This window comes from Geotrypetes seraphini, chromosome 7 (genome assembly GCF_902459505.1).
Source record: "Geotrypetes seraphini chromosome 7, aGeoSer1.1, whole genome shotgun sequence".
Lineage (NCBI taxonomy): Eukaryota > Metazoa > Chordata > Amphibia > Gymnophiona > Dermophiidae > Geotrypetes > Geotrypetes seraphini.
Window position 1 is genome coordinate 193452759 of NC_047090.1, and position 23213 is coordinate 193475971.

Below are 23213 nucleotides of genomic sequence, written 5' to 3' on the forward strand. Positions count from 1 at the left end.
GGGAGCATTCGGAGAGCAGGCTCTCTTCCTTCACTCGCTTTGTGCAGGATATGGGCAGGGCCTTACATCTGGACCTTCAATCTGATTCCAGGTTTACCAAGGAGTACTTGGAAGAGATGGAGCTTCCCTCCCCTCCTTGGGAATCCCTGCGGCTGCCTCTGAATCCGGTGTTGCAGCAGACTTTCTTTTGTAACCTGGAGACGCCTTACGCTATCCCGGCTATTCCCTCCATAATGGAGTCTCGGTACCGGACAGTGCCTTGCAAGGGGTTTGAGAAGGCGCAGCTCTCTCACCAGTCTCTGGTTGTGAAGTCTACCCTTAAGAAGTCTCACCCGTCCAAGGTCTATGCCGCTGTCCCGCCGGGCCGGGAAGGCAGGACAATGGATAAATTCGGGAGGTGCCTCTATCAGAACTCCATGATGGCGAACCGAGTTCTGAATTATAATTTTAAGTTTACTTCTTATCTTAAGTGGTGCATCAAGTCCTTGCCATCCTTCGAGGACGATTTTCCTTCTTTGCACCGTGCAGAGTTTCGCCGGCTTCTGGATACACTGTCGCAGCTGCGGCTGTACATGTTTCAGGCCTCTTATGATGCCTTTGAACTGTCGTCTCGGGTCTCGGCCTTCCCGGTGGCCATGCGTCGATTGGCGTGGCTCCGCATTATCGATATGGACCTGAACCTGCAGGACAGGTTAGCTAATATTCTGTGTCTGGGAAATGAGTTTGATGATTCCATCGAGGCTGCTACAAAACGCCTCTCTGAACACGAACGCTCCTTCGCCGCCTTGGTCCGGGCCAAGGTGAAACCCGCTCCACCCAAGACCTACCGGCTGCCTCCCCGGCAGTATCCGCAGAAGTCCACACCGGCGTTTTCTCGCCCTCCACCTCGTCAGCCACAGCAGCCGAAGGCTCTTCCTAAGCCTCAGACCCCCACTGCGCCTAAGCAGCAGCCGTCCTTTTGACTGGCCCGGCGAGAGGGGGCTGGCCCCCCTTTACCCTTCGGGGGACGTCTACGTGCCTTTTATCATCGTTGGGCGGAGATCACTGCAGACTCTTGGATCCTCTCTGTCGTTCGGGAGGGGTACTCCCTCAACTTCCGGGCTTTGCCTCCAGACAGTCCTCCCGGAGAGTCTCTTTCCGACAGGACGCAACTTCCTTTGCTTCTTTTGGAAGCGCGGGCCCTCCTTCGCCTGCAGGCTGTGGAAGAGGTTCCCCCATGCCAACAGGGCTCCGGGGTGTATTCTCGGTACTTTCTGGTACCCAAAAAGACCGGGGACCTTCGTCCCATCCTGGATTTGCGGAAACTGAACAAATTCCTGGTTCGGGAAAAATTCTGCATGCTTTCGCTTCCCATTTTGTATCCCTTGATGGACGAGGGGGACTGGTTGTGTTCCCTGGACCTGAAGGAAGCCTACACTCACGTACCGATACATCCGGCTTCTTGGCGGTTTCTCCGCTTTCAGGTGGGAAGCCTTCACTTACAGTATCGAGTCCTCCCATTCGGGCTTGCTTCGTCCCCTCGGGTCTTCATGAAGTACCTCGTGGTGGTCGCGGCGGCCCTGCGGTCACAGGGCCTCCAAGTCTTCCCGTATCTTGACGATTGGCTGATCAAAGCCACGTCGAGGGAGGGGGTTATTTCAGCAACCCGTCAGACTATTATTTCCTTCAGCGTCTGGGGTTTGAGATCAACTTCCCCAAGTCTCAGTTGTGCCCCTCGCAGTCCATGCAGTTTATCGGGGCTGTGCTCGACACAGTCCGCCTCCGCTAATTTCTGCCTCCGCCTCGTCTGGCCGTCCTCTTGAGGCTGAGTCAGCTGGTGTCTCGGCGGGAATCGGTCTCGGCCAAGCAAATGATGATCCTCCTGGGGCACATGGCCTCCACTGTTCACGTCACGCCGTTTGCCCAATTGCATCTTCGGGTTCCTCAGTGGACTCTGGCGTCTCAATAGTGGCAGGATCAGGATCCCGCTTCTCAGCACATTGCGGTGACTCCCTCCTTGAAACGCTCGATCCATTGGTGGACCAACTCTTCCAATCTGTCCAGAGATTTGCTCTTTCTCGTGCCCCTGCATCAGAAGGTACTGAAGACGGACTCCTCGGCGTACGCTTGGGGGGCGCACTTCGACGGCCTTTGGACTCAGGGCCTTTGGTCGAGTGCGGACCGTCGCTGCCACATCAACCTGCTAGAGCTCCGGGCTATTTACAACGCAGTGGTGGCTTTTCGCCACTTGCTGCAAGATTCCGTTGTCCTGGTGCGTACGGACAACCAGGTGGCGATGTATTATGTAAACAAGCAGGGGGGTACGGGTTCCCTGTTGCTTTGCAAGGAAGCCCTTCGTCTTTGGCGGTGGGCGTTGCGCCACAACATCTTCCTTCGGGCGGTGTATATTCAGGGCGAGCAGAATTGTCTGGCAGACAAGTTGAGTCGCCTTCTTCAGCCGCACGAATGATCGCTCCATTCTCGAACACTGTGGCAGGTGTTTGTTCGGTGGGGGACTCCACAGATAGATCTGTTCGCTTCGCCCCTCAATCACAAGTTGCCTCGTTTCTGCTCGAGGATGTACTCCCTGGATCGTCTCGAGGCCGATGCTTTCCTTCTCGATTGGAAGGACGGGTTCCTCTAAGCGTTTCCTCCCTTTCCTCTGATCCTTAGGACGCTGGTGCATCTCAAGTCAGTCCGCGCCACCATGATCTTGATTGCGCCTTGGTGGACCCGGTAATCGTGGTTCTCTCTGCTCCAGCTCAGTGTTAGGGAGCCTCTGCTACTACCTGTGTTTCCTTCTCTGCTGTCTCAGAGTCAGGGTTCGCTGTTGCATCCCAATCTGCAGTCTCTACACTTAACGGCTTGGTTCCTTTCCACGTGCCTCCCTCCTTAGGTTTCTCTCAGTCGGTGAGGGATGTTCTCGAGGCCTCTCGGAAAAGCTCCACTCAGCAATGCTATTCCCAGAAATGGACCAGATTTACTGCATGGTGTGCTGCATGCCGCATGGAGCCGCTCTCTGCCTCCTTGTCTTCCGTGCTGGATTATCTATTTCACTTGTCCCGGTCTGGCCTCAAATCGACATCTATTCGAGTCCATCTCAGTGCGATTGCTGCCTTTCATCAGCTACTTGATGGGAAACCGTTATCTGTCCATCCGGTGATTTCCCGCTTTATGAAGGGACTTTTCAATGTTCATCCTCCCCTTAAGCCCCCTCCGATGGTTTGGGATCTTAATGTGGTCCTGGCTCAATTGATGAAACCTCCGTTTGAGCCCATTGATAAGACTCCTCTAAAGTTTCTGACTTGGAAGGTAGTGTTCCTGGTTGCTCTCATGTCTGCCCGCCGAGTCAGTGAGTTGCAAGCTCTGGTTTCGGATCCACCTTTTACTGTATTTCATCATGACAAGGTGGTTCTTCACACTCATCCTAAGTTCTTGCCTAAGGTGGTTTCAGACTTCCATCTCAACCAGTCCATTGTTCTTCCGGTGATTTTTCCGAAGCCCCACTCGCATCCTGGTGAAGTGGCGCTTCACATGCTTGACTGTAAGAGGGCTTTTACCTGCGACACACCGAGTCTCAGCGGACTGCGCCCCAACTTTTCCTTTCTTTTGATCCTAATCGGTTGGGCCATCCTGTTTCCAAGCGCACCTTATCCAACTGGTTGGCAGCTTGTATTTCCTTTTGCTATGCTCAGGCTGGTCTCTCGCTGCAGGGTCGGGTCACGGGACATAGAGTCCGAGCGATGGCGGTGTCTGTCGCGTTCCTCAGGTCCACGCCTATTGAGGAGATCTGCAAGGCTGCCACTTGGTCTTCGGTTCATACCTTCACCTCTCACTACTGTTTGGATGCCTTTTCCAGGCACGACGGCCTGTTTGGCTAGTCGGTTTTGCGTAATCTGTTTTCATAAATTGCCAACTTTCCCTCCATCCCATTCTGGTTAGCTTGGAGGTCACCCACATGTAGAGAATATGCTGCCTGCTTGTCCTGGGATAAAGCTTACTTACCGTAACAGGTGTTATCCAGGGACAGCAGGCAGATATTCTCGTAACCCTCCCACCTCCCCGAGGTTGGCTTCTTTGCTTGCTATCTGAACTGAAGACCACGAGGAGGGGATGCGCCCTCTAGTGGAGCAGGAAGGCACACATGCGTGGGCAGCACTAGCAAACTTTGAGATCTTCAATCAAGTTTGCTTGAAAAGCTGTCCGTGACAGGGCTCCGTGGATGATGTCACCCACATGTAGAGAATATCTGCCTGCTGTTCCTGGATAACACCTGTTACGGTAAGTAACTGTGCTTTTTCTGCAGCCCTCACATTTAAAGTTTAATATCTTTCCTTTCTCAAAACTGACACATTTCAATCACTATATTGAAAATAAAATCATTTTCCCTACCTTTGTTGGCTGGTGACTTTATTTTTCTGTGCTTTTAACTATATTTCCAGGTCCTTGTCCTTTGACTGTTTTTCTCTCTGTCTTCACTTTCTGCCTTCCATCTTTGGCATTAACTTAATATTCAATTTTTCTGCTTTCTTTTCAAAATCTATGTTTCCATGTCTTACCTTCCCTTCTATCTCTCTCCACTTCCATCCCTATTTCCATGGTCTGACATCTCTTTCTTTCTCTCCCTCCCTCCCTCCTTCCTTTCCCCTGGTCTGGCATCTGTCTCCTTCCCTCCCCCAACTTTTTATTTCTTTCACCCTGCCCCCTTCTTTCTTTCTCTCTCTCTCTCTCTCCATGCCCCCTTTCTTTCTATATGTCTGTCTTTCTCTCTCTTTCTGTGCCCCCTTTCTTTCTTTTTTTCTTTCTCCATGTCCACCCTTTCTTTCTGTCTTTCTCTCTCCATGCCCCTTTCTGTCTGTGTCCCGTCTCCCTTCTTTCTTTCTGTCTCCCTGTCTTTCTTTATTTCTCCCTGCCCTCCCCCAAACCACCACCATTGGGGAACAGACCGTCACCGCTGCAATCGGGAACAGGCCAGCGCCGAGGTCTTAGTTCTCTCTGCTTATCTTCACAAGCGCGGGCTGACCAATTCTCGCCACCCGACGTCAATTCTAACGTCAGAGAGGAAGTTCCGGGCCAGCCAGGCAGTGATTGGCTGGCCCGGAACTTCCTCCCCGACGTTAGAATTGACGTCGGGTGGTGAGAATTGGTCAGCTCCAAGCTGGGGAAGATAAGCAGGGAGAGCTAAGACCTCGGCGCTGGCCTGTTACCTAATTGTGGTGGCTTGGGGGACGGCAGTGAGACAAGAAGTGAAGCAGAGGACAGATCGCGGGTCGCAAAATAGTCCCTGGGGGGGGCCACATGCGGCCCATGGGCTGCTTGTTTGAGACCACTGCCCTAAACTGCACAGTTCCTTCGGTTTGTAGCACAAGCCAGCATGCTGAATGCGCTGCACTGCTCTGATGGTCATAGAATTCTTATGATCGTCAGAAAGCGCAGAACATTCAGCCCGCCAGCCAGCGCTAAAAACCTCTTCTGTGCTTTTATTAAAAAAAAAAAAAAAAAGAGGGGGGTTTAGTTTGTGATTACTTATTCCATACTGGGTGAGGATGGTTCTGTGTGTACGAAAGACATGGTTTTCTGATAGCGTTGACCAGCCTTGTTTGGTGAAATGCAACCGGCATGGTTCCTGGGAGCACCTTGAAATATAAACCTGATTTGAATCTCCTTATTGTCTGCCGATCTTCTTTTGTTCCATATTGGATTCTTTGGACCACTTGCCTTGTTGTTTTGTTACAAATTAACATACATGGAGTGGAACGTACCAGAGGAGTTACAGATTTGGTTGTTAAAGTTGGACGACATAGAGTGAGGCAGTTGAGAGGTGTTGCAAATTTGGTTATTAATATAGACTTATGTTTCGGATAGTATTACTGCTGTACAATGCATTTGAACACTTTTATATACATTAGGAAAGGGTTCTGAGTTAAAGTCCTGGGCAAGTAGGTGGGAAGGGAAGGAAGGAGGGATTTACAGAGAACTACAACTGTACACTGGCACTGGTATGGTAATCTTTGTTGTAAAAGAAATACAAGTGGAAATAAAGAAGTAAAGAAGAAAACAGGTAAATAAATGGGGCTGGGCGGGGTGTGGATGGGGCATGGGCGGGGCACGGCTAGGAGGCCCAGTGTACTTGTGTGCCTAGGGGCCCTCGAAGAATTAATCCTGCCCTGGCAGTATAAAATCTGTTTTACTACTTGGGATCTAGCTAGGTACTTGGGACCTTGGTTGGCCACTATTGGAAATAGGATACTGGGCTTGATGGACCTTCGATCTGGCCCAGAAAGACAGTTCTTATGTGAGTCAAGTATCAAGTCATTGTGACATCACTGATAAGGTTGGCTCTTAGGCATTGGTGGAATGAGGCATTATGACATCACAATATCAGCTCTGGAATGTCGCAACTCTTTGGGTTTCTGTCTGGTACTTGGGACCTGGGTTGGCCACTGTTAGAGACAGAATGCTGAGCTTTATAGATCTTTGGTCTGTCCCAGAATGGTAATTCTTATGGATTTTGTATTCTTAGATATTTGAATGTATTTTTGCTATATCACCCTTCTTTCCTTTTTTCAAAGCTGTATGTGTTTAAGTGCTTAAATTTTGCTTCATAGGTTTTATGTTGCAGAATACACCAGTTTAGTATTTGTTCCCTTGACTAACTCTGCTCTTTGTGTATCTTTCTGGAAATGTGGTCTCCTAAGTTATATTCTGGTTTTCTTTTGCCCAAGACAGGTGGGACCATGGCTGAGGAAGATCCCTTGATCTCGGTGAATTATGAGGTTTTTGGGAAAGTCCAAGGTGTATTTTTCCGAAAATTTACACAGGTTTGTAGTAAATATATTAAGAAAGTAAGATTACAACTTAAACCACAGTAATGTATTTCAGACATTCCCTCACTACTTTTTACTCACTCACTGTGTGGTTAGATTTTTTTTAAAAGTGCACTAAAAATTAAGCACAAAAAATCTGGATGCGAAGAGCCAACTGTATAATGACAATGACATGTAGAATAGAGTGCAAGTTGGCATGTGCACGCCTAACTTTTTGTGGACACTTACCCTATTAACAAAGGCTGGTGTAAATGGTTGTGCATAAAGTTGGCAGTTGTGCGTGTAAATGATAGTATTCTATAATTTACTCATGCAACTACAAGACATTCCACTGACCTGTCCATTTGTATTTTCCCTCTGTAATCGCATGCTTTAGCATTTAGGTGCTAACCCCCAAATTCAAATTGATGCGCACAACTTAATCGTGTAATAAGCCTAATCTAATTGGCAGTTGACACTTCATAATTGACGCTAATTGTCACTAATTAAGTTACATGCATAACTAGGTAGGTATATTCTTTAAAGTGCAATACGCCAGTTCTAGAATATGAATTTGAAAGGGGCATGTCCAGTGGAGGAGCATATAAGGATCTTGGATGTTCCTAGAATTTATTTGCAGTGGTATATGAGGGGCGTTCAATAATTTATGTGAGTATGAAAGAAAGTAGCAAGCATATTGAAACAAATCTGTGCATGTTGTGACATATCGCAAAATTACTCATGCACAGTTGCAGCTCAGTGCAAGTCTAACATTACAAGAGACATAATGGCAGGAGAGTCCTCATGCAAATCAAGTAAGAAATTGCTAGATTTGGAGCACTGTTCAGTGATAAAATTCTCACAAAAGGGAAAAAGCCAAAGGAGATCCATGAATACATGACTCCATCATCCTACAAAGTAAAATTTTGGAGCAAGCAGTTTAAGTGGGGTACAGAGTCCATTGGAGATGACCCTCACACTGGATGGCTTGTGGAAACAACTACCACATAAATGTGCAAGAAAATCAAAGATTTAATTTTGTCAGACAGACAAATTAAGGTTTCCCGAAAAGCTAAAGATATAGGCATCATGGCAGATACAGTTTGGAAAATAATTCATGAAAATTTAGGTGTGTCCAAGGTTAGTGCAAGATGGATTTCAAGAATGCTGACGCCATGTCAGAAGGCCACGAGGTTTCAGTGCTGTCAGAAGAACTTGGAGATGTTCCGTGAAGACCAAGTGAATTTTTTTCATCATTTGGTGACTGGAGATGAGACTTGGGTCTATCACAGAGATCCTTAGTCCAAAATGGAGTCAATGCAGTGGAAGCACAAGTCACCCCCCACCCCAAAACAGTTAAGGACTGAAAAATCTGTAGGCAGTCATGGCAGCTGTCTTCTGCGATGATGAAGGCCTCTCCCCACAAGACAACCATAACCAGGCAGAGTTATGCCAAAACAATGATCACTTTGTGGGAGTCAATCAAGAAGAAAAGACAAGGAAAACTCACAGCAGGCATGCTGCTTCCTTATTACAATGCACCGGTACACATGTCACGACAATCACAGGCTGCCATCCGAGAATGTGGGTTTCAGCAGCTGAACCATCCACTCTACAGTCCTGACCTAGCTCCCTCGGATTATTTCCTGTTCTGAGTTTTGAAGAAATTTCTCCATGGACAGCAATTTTCAAGTGATTAAAGACGTCAAGGAAGCTGTGATGTCCTGTTTTGTAGGTCAAACAGAAGAATTCTTTTCAAAGAGGTTAAAGTCATTGCACGAAAAGTGGATGAAGTAATATAGAGCAGTCTATCTCAAACTGTGTGCCTCCTGAGATTCTAAGTGTGCCGCGGCACACTGAGGAGGAAGAGAAGCGCCCGCCAGCTGACTTCCCTATGCGGTACAGTGCCAGTGCTGCCCGATTCGCTGAAGCCCTGCATGTTTCCCCTTTCTCTCTAGCGTCCTCCTTCTTCCCTCCTGGCCTCCCAGTCTCACTTTTAAAGCTAATTACAGCAGCCTGCAGAGGATCGCTGGTAGGTAAAATGATTTTATTTTCAATATAGTGATTGAAATGTGTCAGTTTTGAGAATTTATATCTGCTATGTATATTGTGTGTAAATGAAAAATGAATGGAAAAAATTGCATTACAATTAGTAAAGGGGCTGGGGTCTGGGGCAGAGCTTGGGTGGGCCTAGGGAGGTCTATGGTTGGGGTACTCAGTTGATATTTGTTAGACTTAGGGGGTACTTAGCTTGAAGTAGTTGAGAAACACTGCTGTAGGCAATCAGCTGGCACCAGTGCCTCTCCTCTCTGGCCCCCTACTGGCGTCTCAGGGCCCATCTGGAGGGCCCCTGCACATGTGTGGACGTCGACGAGATGATGTCATGCATATGCATGATGTCCTCACAGCAACGTCCGCGCACTTCTGAGTGCCTCAACCTTTGGCCACTACCTTTAGTGTGCCCTGGCTCGAGAAAGTTTGAGAGACACTGGTATAGAGCTATCAGGGGACTATATTGAAAGCTAAAACAAAAATGTTTTGGAAAGCTCTTCCTACTGAGGTAGATAACTTATTGAAAACTTCTTGTAGAATGCATGCATAAGTTAGGTGCAGGGATTTAGGCCTGGTTTTCCTTGTCCTAAATGGGTGCAACTAAAATAATAATAATAATAATTTTATTCTTATATACCGCCATACCGAAAAAGTTCTAGGCGATTCACAACAAGGTGAGCTAATACATGGGATACAGATAAAATACAAATTAGAATAATGGACTTAAAAACAGATAAAGACAGAAAGCATTTACAATATAATGCAGAAAATACCGGCATGGCAGGGAAAGAAGTAATTCATAGAACAGATAAAAGTTGAGATGCATGCTAAGCACCAGTGTAGTCAGCACTGATTTTTATTGGGTTGGTTTTTTTAGGTGACATATATAGAATGGTATATTGTTCTTTTGCAATTCAAGTGGCCCTTTTCATCATGGACTACTCCATACAGGTTTCCCCTCACGTCATCTTTGACCTGATTACTTTGGGTCCACCTTTGCTCTTCCCCAGTTGCTTGAACGATGCTATCCAGCCCAGGGGCCCCATATTTGAAACATATTGATTCTGATCCATAGAGTTTCATGGTAAAGGTTTTATGGAGTAAGTCACCAGGTCTTTTCCCACCCTTCCAGCACTTTGAGTTGGCTATGGGATTTGTGGGCAGAGATCAAAGGAATCGTAACTGAAACTGCTCAAAAGCATGTGCCATACAAGAAGCCAGTACGTGGTAGGAATTGGTTGACTGCAACCACCCTCCAACTCACTAATAAGAGGAAAGAGGCAAAAGCTAAGGGCAGGTTGAATGAGGCGAGGTGACTTGATTCTGATTTCCAAAGAGCAGCCAGAAAAGAAGAACAATTTCCTGAATGCTCGATGCATGAACCTCAAAGAAGCCTATAAAAAGGACCACACCAGGGAATTATTCACCATGGGGAAACACTTTTCTCAGCATACCAATTAACCATCAAAGACGGTGATGTGAATGAAATTAGTGACCAGCAGGACATCAAGCAGAGATGGAAAGAATACACAGAGGAATTATACATCAGCACCAGCATTGACTACCCTGAAGAGCTTGGGGGTCAAGAGGAAGCAGAACCAGATCTATTGGAAAGTGAAGTTGATTGGGTGCTGAGGCAGCTGCCAAAAAACAAAGCACCTGGCACTGATGGAATCCCTGAAGAGCTGCTCAAACTAGTCCCAAGAGCTACGCTGACAGCACTATGCCAGAAGATCTGGAGAACCTGCACATGGCTAAAGACTGGAGAAGATCGTTTTTTATCCCACTGCTAAAGAATGTCAACGCCAGGGACTGTACCAACTATAGAACGATCACCCACGCCAGCAAGGTGCTTTTAAATATCCAGAGGTGCTTGGGCAACATCCTTGATCAAGAACTTCCTGATCCCCAAACTGGATTTCATAAAGGTAGAAGGACTCGTGATCACATTGCAAATTTGAGATGGCTCATAGAAAAGGTGAGGGAATACCAAAAGAAACTCTACCTGTTTTGTATTGTATTGGATCCTCCCAGAACTTATAGATAATGCACCAGATTGGTTGTATTTGGAATGGCGCCTTATGTTTCCCCTAAATTTAGTTCATCTTCCAAGTATTAACATACCTAGAAGATACAGAGAAAATAAAATATTAATGGATACTTGGAAAACATTGAGGTTTATTAGTAAATTAACACCTATCCCAATAAACAAGTCAACTAATCAGTCTCTATGGATAAACTCCAAGATCAAAATTGGCGGAGCTCAAATCCTTTGGAAGAACTGGATTATTGCAGGCATTAGATCTCTAGATGATGTTATTTCAGAAGGTAAACTGCTGGAATTTTCACAATTGCAACATAGATTTGGTCTAAGTAAAACACAAAGTTTTAAATGGTTGCAATTGAAGCAGGCCATTCAGGTTGGGTTCCCTGAATGGAAAACATTGAATAATCAATATAGTTTAAAGTTCTTATGTTTTCAAGCAGACTTCCTAGGACATCAAGCCGCATTGTGGTATAAATTAATATCTGGATATTTGAATAAAAAACCAAAAAATGGTCTAAGAGATATTTGGAGCATTGAGATTAAGCATCAAATTAATGCATCTCAATGGCCACTAATTTGGTCTTGGAGAATGAGATGTACAGTGTCAGCATCTATGAGACAAACTTGGTTCTTTTTATTACATAGAGCTTTTTGGACCCCTACACGTTTGCAAAAATTAGATAGTTCTAAATCCAATAAATGCTGGCACTGTAATCTGGAACCAGGGACGTTAGATCACTTACTGTATCATTGTCCCTACATTAAAAGTTTTTGGAATGCAATTTGGCCACAAATTAATAAATTAATGGAAAATCATATAGCAATATCATATGATACAGTGTTATTTGGAATGATGATGAGAAAAAAAGTCAAATTTCACCAGAAAATAACAAGCTTTTATTCTTTAGCACTCTCCAGACCAGTAGAGGTTAACTTTACGAATGGGTATATATCTAATCATGACCAGCAGGTGGAGACTGAAAACAAAACTTTGGGACAGTATATCCTAGCCCCTCCTCTCTATTTCCCTCAGTCTTCTTTCAGTCTCCAGCAGGTGTTGAGTGATCTGTACCCATCTCCCTTGGTAGGGCTGTTGGAATTTGTTTATGGGGTTTATTGTCCCTGTTTTTGGCCGGACGGAGCTTGGGCGGACTCTGTTTGGGGGTTCGTCCGACCTCGGGGGTGTCAAACCCGGCGGGTCACGAGCGGGGTCCCTCCCCCCACTTCCTCCACCTCCCCACATTTTTTTAGAGGAGCCTCAGCAGTAAGCCTTGCCCCCTAAATCAAGCAAGGCATATTGCTTCGAGAGCCTGTGGAGTCTGTTCTGTAAAAAAAAAAAAAAAAAAAAAATCCTGAGGTAGTGCTGGTCTGAAGGGTTGTTTCCCTTTAAGAAAACTGTATTTTACTGTATTTTTTCATGTAACCGGCACTTTTTTCTAGCTAGGTCGCGTATGGAGCAATTGTGCCCTTCTCCGGGGGAGTAGGACACAAATGTAGTCCAGCCGCGAGGCACTCGCGGCCGGCCTGAACTCGGCGGTTTGGGTCGGTGAGGTGGTGGAGCTCCGTCGGCAGCGGCTGCAGGCGCCCAGAGCTCCCCGCCGATGGTGCCTCGCGAGTCGGCCGGGAACGGTGGGGAAGCCCGGTCTTCTCCGTCCGCCCACGGAGGGAATCCCCGAGCCGCCGACGGTCGGGTTTTAGAGGATTCCCTCTCAGCTGATTTTTTGACAGCTGATGCCGGCTTGCCTGCTTTAGCGGCTGAGACTATTCAGGTTTCTCAGCCGCTTCAGGCTATGGAGGGAGCTTTTTTGGCGGGAAAACCGCCATCTTCTCTGTCTGGCCCCTCCATTTTGTCTTCCACCTCAGGTGACCTTCCCCCTGTTTTGACTATGCAGGGGCAAGGTTCTGCTGGGTCCCCTGCTGTGGCAGGGAGTCCCTTGGGACCCTCGGGGGGTTTTCCCCTGAATTTTTTCTTTTCTTTATGCAGAGCCTATTTTCAGGCGGCTGGGGGTCCCGGTTGCGCCCAGGGGGTTTCGGGGGGTGGGGTTTCCTCCGCGCTCCCTGCGGCTTTGCCTCTCTCGTCTGACGTGACGTCCCCTCCGCCGCCTCCCTTGTCCAAGCGTCCGCGGGTGTAGTGGGACGAGAATTTGTGGTCGGAGGAACGTGTCGGTCTGGAGGAGGACCTGGACCCTTCGGAGGAATTCCAGGACCCTCTGGAGGGGACGGAAGCTGGCGGCGGGTTGTCGGATTTCCCGTTCTCCAGTGACGAGGCGTCCGTTGTGCGCCTTTTTCAGAAAGATGAGCTGCCTGACCTTATTCAGCAGGTTTCTTCGGTTTGGCGTTTTGAGGACGCGCCGCCGGGGACTCCGCGTGTGGGGGACCCCCTGTTACGGGGGATCCGTTCCGTTTCCCGCTCTTTTCCTATGCATCAGGATATTCGGGATATTATTCTGGAGCAGTGGAAAACGCCGGAGACGCCGTTTCGGCTGGCGCGCAGCATGGCTCGCCTGTATCCCATTCCTGAAGGGGATCGGGCTACGTTAGCTTCGCCAGTCGTGGATGCGGTGGTCTCGGCAATTTCCAAGCGGCATACCGTGCCTGTTGAGGGCGGTTCTGCCTTGCGGGACTCTGAGGAGCGCAAATTGGAGAACATCCTTAAGCAAAATTTTCAGGTCTCTGCCTTTGGGGTCCAGGCGGCTATTTGTGGGGGACTGGTCGCTCGCGCCGTGTTTCGGTGGGCGGAGCGGGTCTTGGATCGAGAGTCTGACGACTGGTCTCTGGTGGATCAGGAGGTAGCGAAGATTGAGATGGCGGCCTCATTCCTCTCAGATGCTCTCTATGACTTGGTGCGGATCTCGGCTAAGTCTATGGCTTTTGGCGTGGCCACAAGGCGTGTGTTGTGGCTGCGCGCTTGGGCGGCGGATGCTGCGTCCTAAACTAAGCTTACTAAATTTCCCTTTCGGGGGTCGTTTTTATTTGGAGAGGACTTGGATCAGACTCTGTCGGACTCGAAAGTTCCCCGTCTGCCGGAGGTCCGTGCCCGCCCGGCGTCTCGGGGGGGTGCGGCCCGGGGGCGTTTGTGGGAATTTCGCAAGTATCGCCCTGGGCGTGGGGGCTGCTTCTTTCCAGTCTCCGGGGTTTTCCCGGGGTCGGTTCTTCCAGCGCATGCAGCCCTTTCGGGGGGCCCGTCGGGGGGCAGGGAATCCCTCCGCCGGTTCCCCCGCTTCCCGTCCTGCGCAATGACTCCTTGCCGGCGCCCCCTTTGGTTCCGGTGGGGGGCCCGGCTGCGCAAATTTTTCCCCAAATGGGCCGAGATCACGTCCGATCAGTGGGTCCTTGAGGTGGTGCGGGACGGTTTCGCTCTGGCGTTCACCCGCTCTCTGCCGGACCTTTTTCTCGCTTCTCCATGTCAGACTCCATGGAAGAAGCAGGCTTTTCGTCAGACCCTTTGTGGTGGCCATAAAGGAGGGGACCTTTCGGCCCATCCTGGATTTGAAAGGGATCAACAGAGCTCTCAAGATTCCGTCTTTCCGCATGGAAACGCTGCGGTCGGTCATTCTGGCGGTTCAGCCGGGGGAGTTTCTTACGTCTCTCGAGCTGACGGAGGCCTACTTGCAGGTTCCAATTCGGGCCTCTCATCAGCGCTTCCTTCGCTTTGCGATCTTGGGGCGGCACTTTCAGTTCTGTGCGCTTCCCTTTGGTCTGGCCACGGCTCCTCGGACGTTCACCAAGGTAATGGTGGTCGTCGCGGCAGCCTTGCGGTCGGTGGGCATCCTGGTTCACCCCTACCTGGACGACTGGTTGATTCGGGCAAAGTCGTTGCAGGAGAGCTCCCGGGTTGCGGCTCGGGTGGTGGAGTTTCTCCGGTCGCTGGGCTGGGTGGTCAACCTTTCCAAGAGTCGGTTGGTCCCGGCTCAGCGTCTGGAGTGCCTTGGGGTTATGTTCGACACCTCCTTGGGGTAGGTCTTCCTTCCAGAGGCCCGGGTGAGCAAATTGCAATCTCAGATTCGCCTGCTTTTGGCGTCCCGGGGTCCTCGGGCGCAGGATTTCCTCCAAGTCCTGGGGTCAATGGCGGCGTCCCTGGACGTGGTGAGGTGGGCGCGGGCCCACATGCGTCCTCTTCAGTATGCTCTGCTCCGGAGGTGGTCTCCCCGGAGGCAAGATTTGGATGTTCCGGTTCCCCTGCGAGGCTTGGCGCGCTGCAGTCTGCGCTGGTGGCTCCGGACCCCTCACCTGGTTCAGGGGGTGGGTCTGGATCTCCCGCGGTGGACGGTGCTCCTTACGGATGCGAGTCTCCTCGGTTGGGGGGCTCAGTTTATGGGCCACTCAGCTCGGGGCACCTGGTCCGCGGAGGAGGCCTCCTGGTCGATCAACGTGTTGGAGACCAGAGCGGTCAGGCTGGCGCTGTTAGTTTTCCACTCCCTTTTGCTGGGCAAGTCGGTCAGAGTCCTGTCGGACAATGCCACGGCGGTGGCTTATGTCAATCGTCAGGGGGGCACCAAGAGCACTCCTGTGGCGCAGGAGGCGGCTCGGCTCATGGTTTGGGCGGAGTCCCCTCTGCTGGACCTCTCGGCCTCTCATATAGCCGGAGTAGAAAATGTTCAGGCAGACTTCCTCAGTCGGCACTTTCTAGATCCAGGAGAGTGGTGTCTCGGCGCCGAGGCGTTTCAGTTGATAGTGCAGGCTTGGGGGCAGCCCCTGATGGACCTGATGGCCACGGGTGGCAATGCCAAAGTGCCCCGCTTCTTCAGTCGTCGCGGGGACGGTCTGGCCGAGGGTCTGGATGCTCTGGTCCAGCAGTGGCCAACGGAGGGGCTGTTGTATGTGTTCCCTCCTTGGCCGCTGGTGGGCAGAGTACTTCTTCGCATTGTTCACCATCCGAGTTTGGTGGTGCTGGTGGCGCCGGATTGGCCTCGCCGTCCGTGGTATGCGGATCTGGTGAGGCACCTGGTGACGGATTCTCTTCCTCTGCCTCTCTCGGACGACCTTCTGATGCAGGGTCCCATTCCCATGTTCGACCCGTCTCCCTTCTGTCTTACGGCGTGGCTCTTGAAAGGGGTCGCCTTAGCAAGAAGGGATATTCAGACAAGGTGATCTCTACACTGTTGGGGTCCCGGAGGCTTTCTACCTCTCGGGCTTATGTGCGGGTTTGGCGTCTATTTGAGGAATGGTGTCGGGCGCGGGGAGTGACCTCTTTTCGCGCTTCTCTGCCTATCATTCTAGAGTTCTTGCAGGATGGCCTGGATAGAGGCCTGGCTTGGTCTTCTCTCCGGGTTCACCTTGCGGCCCTGTCGGCTTTTCGAGGGTTGGTGTCAGGTCAGCGTTTATCGGCTCTTCCTGATGTGATTCGATTTTTGCGGGCGGCCAAGTTGCTTAGGCCTCCCCTACGGCCCTCGGTTCCCTCTTGGGATCTTAATCTGGTTCTCTCTGTTTTGGTGCGTCCGCCTTTCGAGCCCTTGGACGACTGTTCTTTGAAGGACCTTACTTTGAAGGCGGTCTTTTTGGTGGCCATTACGTCTGCTAGGCGTGTTTCTGAGCTACAGGCTTTCTCTTCTAGGGCTCCCTTCTTGGAGTTTTCTAGGGAGCGGGTCGTCTTGCGGCCTGTTCCTTCCTTTCTGCCGAAGGTTGTTTCTCCTTTTCATGTCAATCAATCGGTGGTTCTCCCGGTCTTGGGTGGTCAGGAGGGCTCTTCTGAGCAACGGCAGCTGCGCAAGTTGGATGTCGGTCGGGTCCTTCGCTCTTATGTGCAGCGGACCCAGGAATTCCGGAAGTCCGATCATCTCTTTGTCCTCCTGGCTGGTCCTCGTCGGGGAGCTGGCGCTTCTAAGGCTACTATTGCGCGCTGGATCAAGGAGACGATTGCTTTCGCTTATCTTCTGAAACAGCAGCCTGTTCCGGAGTTTCTCAAGGCTCATTCCACTCGGGGTCAGGCGGCTTCTTGGGCTGAGTCGTCGCTCGTGCCTCCAGTGGATATTTGTAAGGCTGCGGTTTGGTCCTCCTTGCATTCCTTTGTTCGTCATTATCGGGTTGATGTGCAGGCGCGTCGGGACGCGGTGTTCGGTGAGCGTGTACTGGTATCGGCCCTTCGGGGGTCCCGCCCGTGAGAGGGACTGCTTTGGTACGTCCCATTCGTAAAGTTAACCTCTACTGGTCTGGAGAGTGCTAAAGAAGGAGAAATTAGGTTCTTACCTGCTAATTTACTTTCTTTTAGCTTCTCCAGACCAGTAGAGGTCCCCACCCTGTCTGTTGTTGTTGTTGTTGGGGCTGTTGCGCGGGCAGTTTTTGGTTTTTGCTGCGGGTTCTAGTATTTTTCTAGGGCCGGGGAGAATTGAAGAACAGCGGCTGTGGCTCGGCTGGCTTAGCTGGCGAGCTGTGGGGACATTCTTCCTTCGGGAATTTCTCCTCTGCATTTTCCAACAGCATTTTTGGGTATGTTATTTGTTACTCCTTTCGGAGTATTGTGTTTTCTCTCTGTTTTTTGTCCAGTTCTTGGTTCTGCTTGGCTATTCGGCAGACTGAGGGAAATAGAGAGGAGGGGCTAGGATATACTGTCCCAAAGTTTTGTTTTCAGTCTCCACCTGCTGGTCATGATTAGATATATACCCATTCGTAAAGTTAACCTCTACTGGTCTGGAGAAGCTAAAAGAAAGTAAATTAGCAGGTAAGAACCTAATTTCTCCTTAATCATGACAGGGGTTGCCATTCAGCATATAACCAACAATTGGAAGAATTATAATAACCTAAATTATACATTTTGGTGGAATACAATATGTCATATATTCAAAATGGAAAGAGCAATAGCAATACAAAGAGGGACATATACTAAATTTATAAAAATATGGGGGCCATTGACAAAATATTGCAATGAATAAATAGTAGGATTTTTCTTCTTCTTTTCTTCTTTTCAATATCTTCTTTGTGACACACATAGAGGGGGGGTAGAGAAAATAATTTTTACATAATATGCTATAATATGATATACAATAAGTAATGTATGATTGAAAAGTAATAGAAGGGTGGGGGGAGGGAGAGGGGATAAAAATATATTTAGAAGATGATGTATTAGATATAAAAGTGATATTGTGTATTCATCAACTGTATTTTAATATTTTGTACACTTTATGTAAAATTTGAAAATAAAAAATAATATAAAAAAAAAGAAACTCTACCTGTGCTTCATTGATTATACCAAGGCTTTTGACTGTGTTGAGCATGACAAGCTTTGGAAAGCCCTGAGTGAGATAGGAGTGTCAATGCACCTGATAAGGTTAATCAGCTCGTTCGACTATGATCAAAAAGCTAAAGTGCAAACCAGGTATAGAGATACAGAATGGTTCAAGATCAAATAGGGTACAAGACAAGAATGCATCCTCTCGCCTTTTCTTTTCAACCTCTATGCAGAAGTAATCATGAGGAAGCTGGCCTTAGATGATTTGAGTGTTGAGGTGAAAATAGACGGAGGAACCATCAGCAGTCTGAGATATGAAGATGATACTAATGTGCTGGCAGACAGTGAGAAGGACCTCAAGAAGTTGATCCTGAAGCTGAAAGAAGAAAGTGAGAATATAGGACTTTACCTGAACATCAAGAAGACCAAAATCATGACTACTGCCAACAAGAAAGTACATATTAAGATCAACAATGAAGAAATAGAAAGGTTGACGGCTTCTTTTCCTTGGATCCCTCATTAATCAGAGTGGTGGTTCAGCAGCAGAGATCAACGAAACATTAGGTTCTTACCTTTGCTAATCTTTTTTCTTGTAAATTCACACTTTATTCCAGAACCAGTGGGTTTATTTCCATCTACCCGCCAGGACTTTGTAGGAAGCCTCAAACTAGAGAATGACACAGGGAAAAAATTTGTCCCCATCACCACCCCATCCCCGCGACCACTGTCCCCGCCCCATCCCCGCATCCATACAAGCCTCAGTATTGCAATATTTAGCTTATTCCTTCCTTATAAATCAAAGTTCTGGCTGCTGAACTAGAGAAAGAGATGTTCAGCTGGCAGGGCTTTGTTTATAAATTTTTATCAACACAACTAATACACTACTTTGTCCTAAAGCATAAAAAAAGAAAATAAATAGAACATTTTTTTCTACCTTTCTTGTCTGGTTTCTGCTTTCCTCATCTTCTCATTCAATTCCTTCTATCCACTGTCTGTCTTCTCTCTGCGTCTTCCATTTGCTCTGTTACTGTGCCTCTCCCTTCACTCCCCCCTAATTGGTCTGGCACCCATCTTCTTCCCTCTACTTCCCCCATAGTCTGGCATCTCTGTCTTCTTCCCTTCCAGTTCTTCTCCCCATTCTGTGTTCCCCATTTCCCTTAAGCACATTCTCCCCACTCTCTCTTCCCCATTTCCCTTCAGCGTCTGTTCCTCTCCATCCCAACTTCCCTTTAGCGTCTGTTCCTCTCCACCCCATCTTTCTCCCTTCCTGCCCCTTACCTTCATGGCGCTTTCACCCCCCCCCCCCCCCCCCCCCCCCCGCAGCCATGGCTCCTGCTTCCAGAGAAGTCCATCTGCTTCTGACCCTGGTATCTCATCAAAATCCATATCTAATTCCCCAGGGGACCCAGCTTGAGCAAGAGAGAGTCCAGGGTTGTAGGTCTGCACTCCTTCTTCCTCCTCCTCCTCAAAAACCACCCTGCGCCGTTTGACTCCCTGTTGACCTCCCCCCACCCCAAACAGTGATTGGGCCAGCATCTCCTGAGCCAAACTACTCCCTGGATTCTCTCCTGCCCGATCTGTTGGCCTGTTGCAACAGAAAAGCTTTGTGAAACAAAATAACAAACTCTGTGTAAAAAGACACCGGTCCTATCCATAAAAAAATCCAGGTCTGCGTTCCTTTGTGCTTTCATCCCTGCCATGCACACTGTGCACCCCCCTGGACAACAGGCCCCGGGCCGACTAAAAAAAACTAAACAGTAAGTCCTACTCACGTGCTCCTCAAATTAAAAGGCAGGAGTGTTTCCTGCTTGCAGCGCACAACTGTGCTGGCAAACCTCCCTGCCCCTTACCTTCGTGGCGGTTGATTTCTAAATTTCCTTCCTACAAGCAGCCGGAGCGTTGAAGTTGCATGTGGCTGCCCGAAAGGTCATCTGTGATGCTTGAAGACCCTCCTTGGAGGTCAAAGGCACCAAATCTGTAGCACAGGTGGAACATGGGTGCGCATACGACAGCCATCCACCGCAAATGAAGCATGAATCCATCCCATCCTACCCTGGGGAGGTCATATATGTAGTTTTCTTGCAAAACCGAAGCTCATAAGTATAAAAAAATAACTTTAAATTCAAATTGGAAAAAATTCAAGATGTCCACTGTTGGTGCCAATTTTGACTAAAAATAGCCTGGGAAAATCATAGGAACCCTCAAACGGCGATTTGGGGATTTTAGAGGTGGGGAGGGGTAGGGCATGCAGGTAAATACCGAAAACCCTTTTTTAAGACCCCCCCCCAAAAAAAAAAAAATATTGCTGATTCAGGCTGTCAGCCTGTACTTACAATGATATGTGCTGAATGGCAAACACTGCAGACAGAGCTGAAACAGCTCACAGGGAGATCCTCTGTCTCAAAGAACTGGAAAACTGGATTTCAACACTTCTGACTGCCCCGCCAGCCTGACTTCCACGGCCAGAGACCTCCGCCACATCGGACACGCCACGCAGATGCCTCTGAAAGGAAGATTTGGATTTTGAAAAGTCTGGGAAGGTGAGGAGAAGCAAGGGAGATGGACAGAAAGAGAAGAGACGTTTGGAGCTGTTTGCTCTCTGCTAACGTCGGCCCTGGATAGCACACAAGTTTAGGGAGTGAAGACTACTGCTGTAGTGGCTTCTGATGAACAAAAATCTGCACTAAGCATGCACTGCAGAGAAGACCTCCATCTGTCCTCCTGGGGTGGAATGGAAAGCTTTAAGTTAGGGAGAAATGTTAAGAAAAATCATTTTAATTAGTTATGGCTGTGTTAGTCCTGATAGGGTTCAGAATCTATTCTTTTTGTATCAGGAGCATTATTTTTCCCCAATAGCAAGAATTTGTATGTCCATGGGAGAAACTTCTGGATTATATTAGGCTTTGGATGAAATAACAAGAATAAAATATTGCTTTCTTTCTGTTTGTACATAGGCTGAAGGAAAACGGCTGGGGCTGGTGGGCTGGGTGCAGAATACAGAACATAGCACTGTGCAGGGACAGCTTCAGGGACCCATGTCCAGGATCCGAGAAATGCAGCAGTGGTTGCAGAAAAAAGGAAGTCCAAAATCACACATTAAACGTGCAGAATTTCACAGTGAGAGGAAGCTTGCTCAGCTGGAGCACAATGACTTCTGTATTGTCAAATAAAAGCAGAGCACTTTCCACCTTTTATCTCATATCCAATGTGAAAACCCTTATTCTCAGTGTTATTTAGTTAACTTTCTAAATTATTTGTATCTTATAGTTGTGAAATTCTCATGCATGGAGCCTCCTCCCATGAGATCTTTAGTTTTATGCTTGTAAACTTCAATAATATAATACAAAATTGCAATCCTAAATTGCTGTCTTGGAGATATTTTAGAAAGGCTGGTTGGGCTGTCGTGCACATGAGGTGTGTATGGGTAATGGTGGCAACTTTGGTACTAGAGAACCAAGTTACTTGACTAGCAGATTTTCTCCATGGCCAGCAGGATACAAGTCCTCACAGCATAGGTGACATCACTGATGGAGCCCATATGAGAAGCTTTTCCACTTGTAGACACCTGTTGCAGGCAAGTAACTTGGTTTTCTCTGAGAACATGTAGAATATCAATCATCACAATACAGAACTTGCTAGCTACAGGCTACCCTCAGCAAAAATAACAACAAGGTGCTGCACAGGCTGACACCATCATATTTTTTAAAACACTCCTGCCCCGAAGCATCAGCGTGGCAGTGGTCCTGAGCCACAAAGCCCTCCCTCTCTCAAGCTCTGAAGTGTTAGAAGCAGGCAGTGGTCCAGAGCTGCAAACTCTCTCCCTCCTTCTCTCCCTTCCTTAACTGAGCGCAGCCGGTCAGCAGGAGGCAGCCTCAAAACAGGCTGCTCGTGGCCAGCCCTGGTAGGGCCTTTCCTCTGATGCATCAGAAGTGATGCGTCAGAGGAAAGGCCCTGCCTGAGCTTGCTGTGAGCAGCCTGTGCTTCCTGCTGACTGCTGCGCTTTGGATAAGGAAGAGAGAGGGAGGGAGCAAGGGAGATCGTGGCTCCAGATCTATGCTTGCTTCTGCCACTTCGGGGCTTGAGGGAAGGAGGGCTTTGCGGCTCAGGACCGCTGCTACACTGGTGCTTGGGGGGAATTGAGAGTGTGTTAGACAAGGTTTCTAATGCACTCTCAGTTAACCAGAAAAACAGTTATCCAGTATCCACCAATCCCCTTGGGTGCTGGATAACTGAGATTCTACTGTACTTCATTAAGTAGATATTCAAATACATGTAAGCATAATGCAAATGTCATTAAAATCAAAACTGAGTTTGACAACAAACAAATATGAACGAATATCTGTCTGTCCCCCTTCCAACCCCTACAAACATACTTCAAAACAGCAAGGTGCAATAGAAATCTCAGAATATTTTAGCATTTAAAAAACATTAGGGTCCTTTTACTAAAGCACACCAACAGACTTAGCATGCTAAATACCATGCAACCCAAACTGTAAAGCTGTTATAGCTGTTCTGCATGCTGTTTTAGATTCTTTAATTTGTAATTTTATATTTCTTTCTATTTTAAAACAATTTTTAATAGTAATTTTTAAAAAACCAAAACAACCCACCAACGAAACCTGCACAGGCAAAACCATATCTGATACAATCCTTTTGTTACAAATTACTACTTCTGTATATTGGAACAATTCTGGCCCCTTTTTCCCCTTCTCCCAAAGGACAGGAAGTCTTGACTCTCTTATAACCTCCTGCTATCCCTAAAGGAACATCATGCAATCCCATCCCTCCCTACCCTTCACATATCTTTGTGTTCTTTATTATTATTAGGGTTGCATTTCAATTCAAATTTGTAGTCACAAGGAGATGAGGAGGGATACCTTTATTCACAATTAAAATGTTAATTGAAATGGCGGAATAAAAATCACTAATGTAATTGAAATGCAGCCCTAATTATAAATCATAACCTGTACCAAAAATAACCCTCACCCTAAACACAAGTTTTACTTATAACAGAATACTAAAGGCTGGCAACTAAGTTGAAAAATAAGAGCTCTCACTGGAAAGAGCTCCTGGCTCTCAGAACAAATCTGTTCCCTTGAGGCTAGAGTTGCAGACTTGGAGATGCTGAGGAAGACAGAGAGGTACTTAGAGGAGACATTGAAAA

At 48.1% G+C, this 23213-nt stretch overlaps 1 protein-coding gene across 2 annotated transcripts in view; it reads left to right on the forward strand.

Annotated features, from left to right (window-relative positions):
- ACYP1 (acylphosphatase 1) overlaps positions 1–21241 on the forward strand; it is a 39408-nt gene extending 18167 nt beyond the window's left edge. The window contains exons 2-3 of one of the 2 annotated variants that reach the window (XM_033952826.1): positions 6705–6800; positions 21004–21241. In XM_033952826.1, coding sequence (XP_033808717.1) covers positions 6717–6800; positions 21004–21219 — 300 coding nt within the window. In that variant the 5' untranslated portion in view covers positions 6705–6716 and the 3' untranslated portion in view covers positions 21220–21241. The remainder of the gene's footprint in view (positions 1–6704; positions 6801–21003) is intronic. The other variant, XM_033952827.1, reaches the window with a different exon arrangement.
- Positions 21242–23213: the final 1972 nt, after the last annotated feature.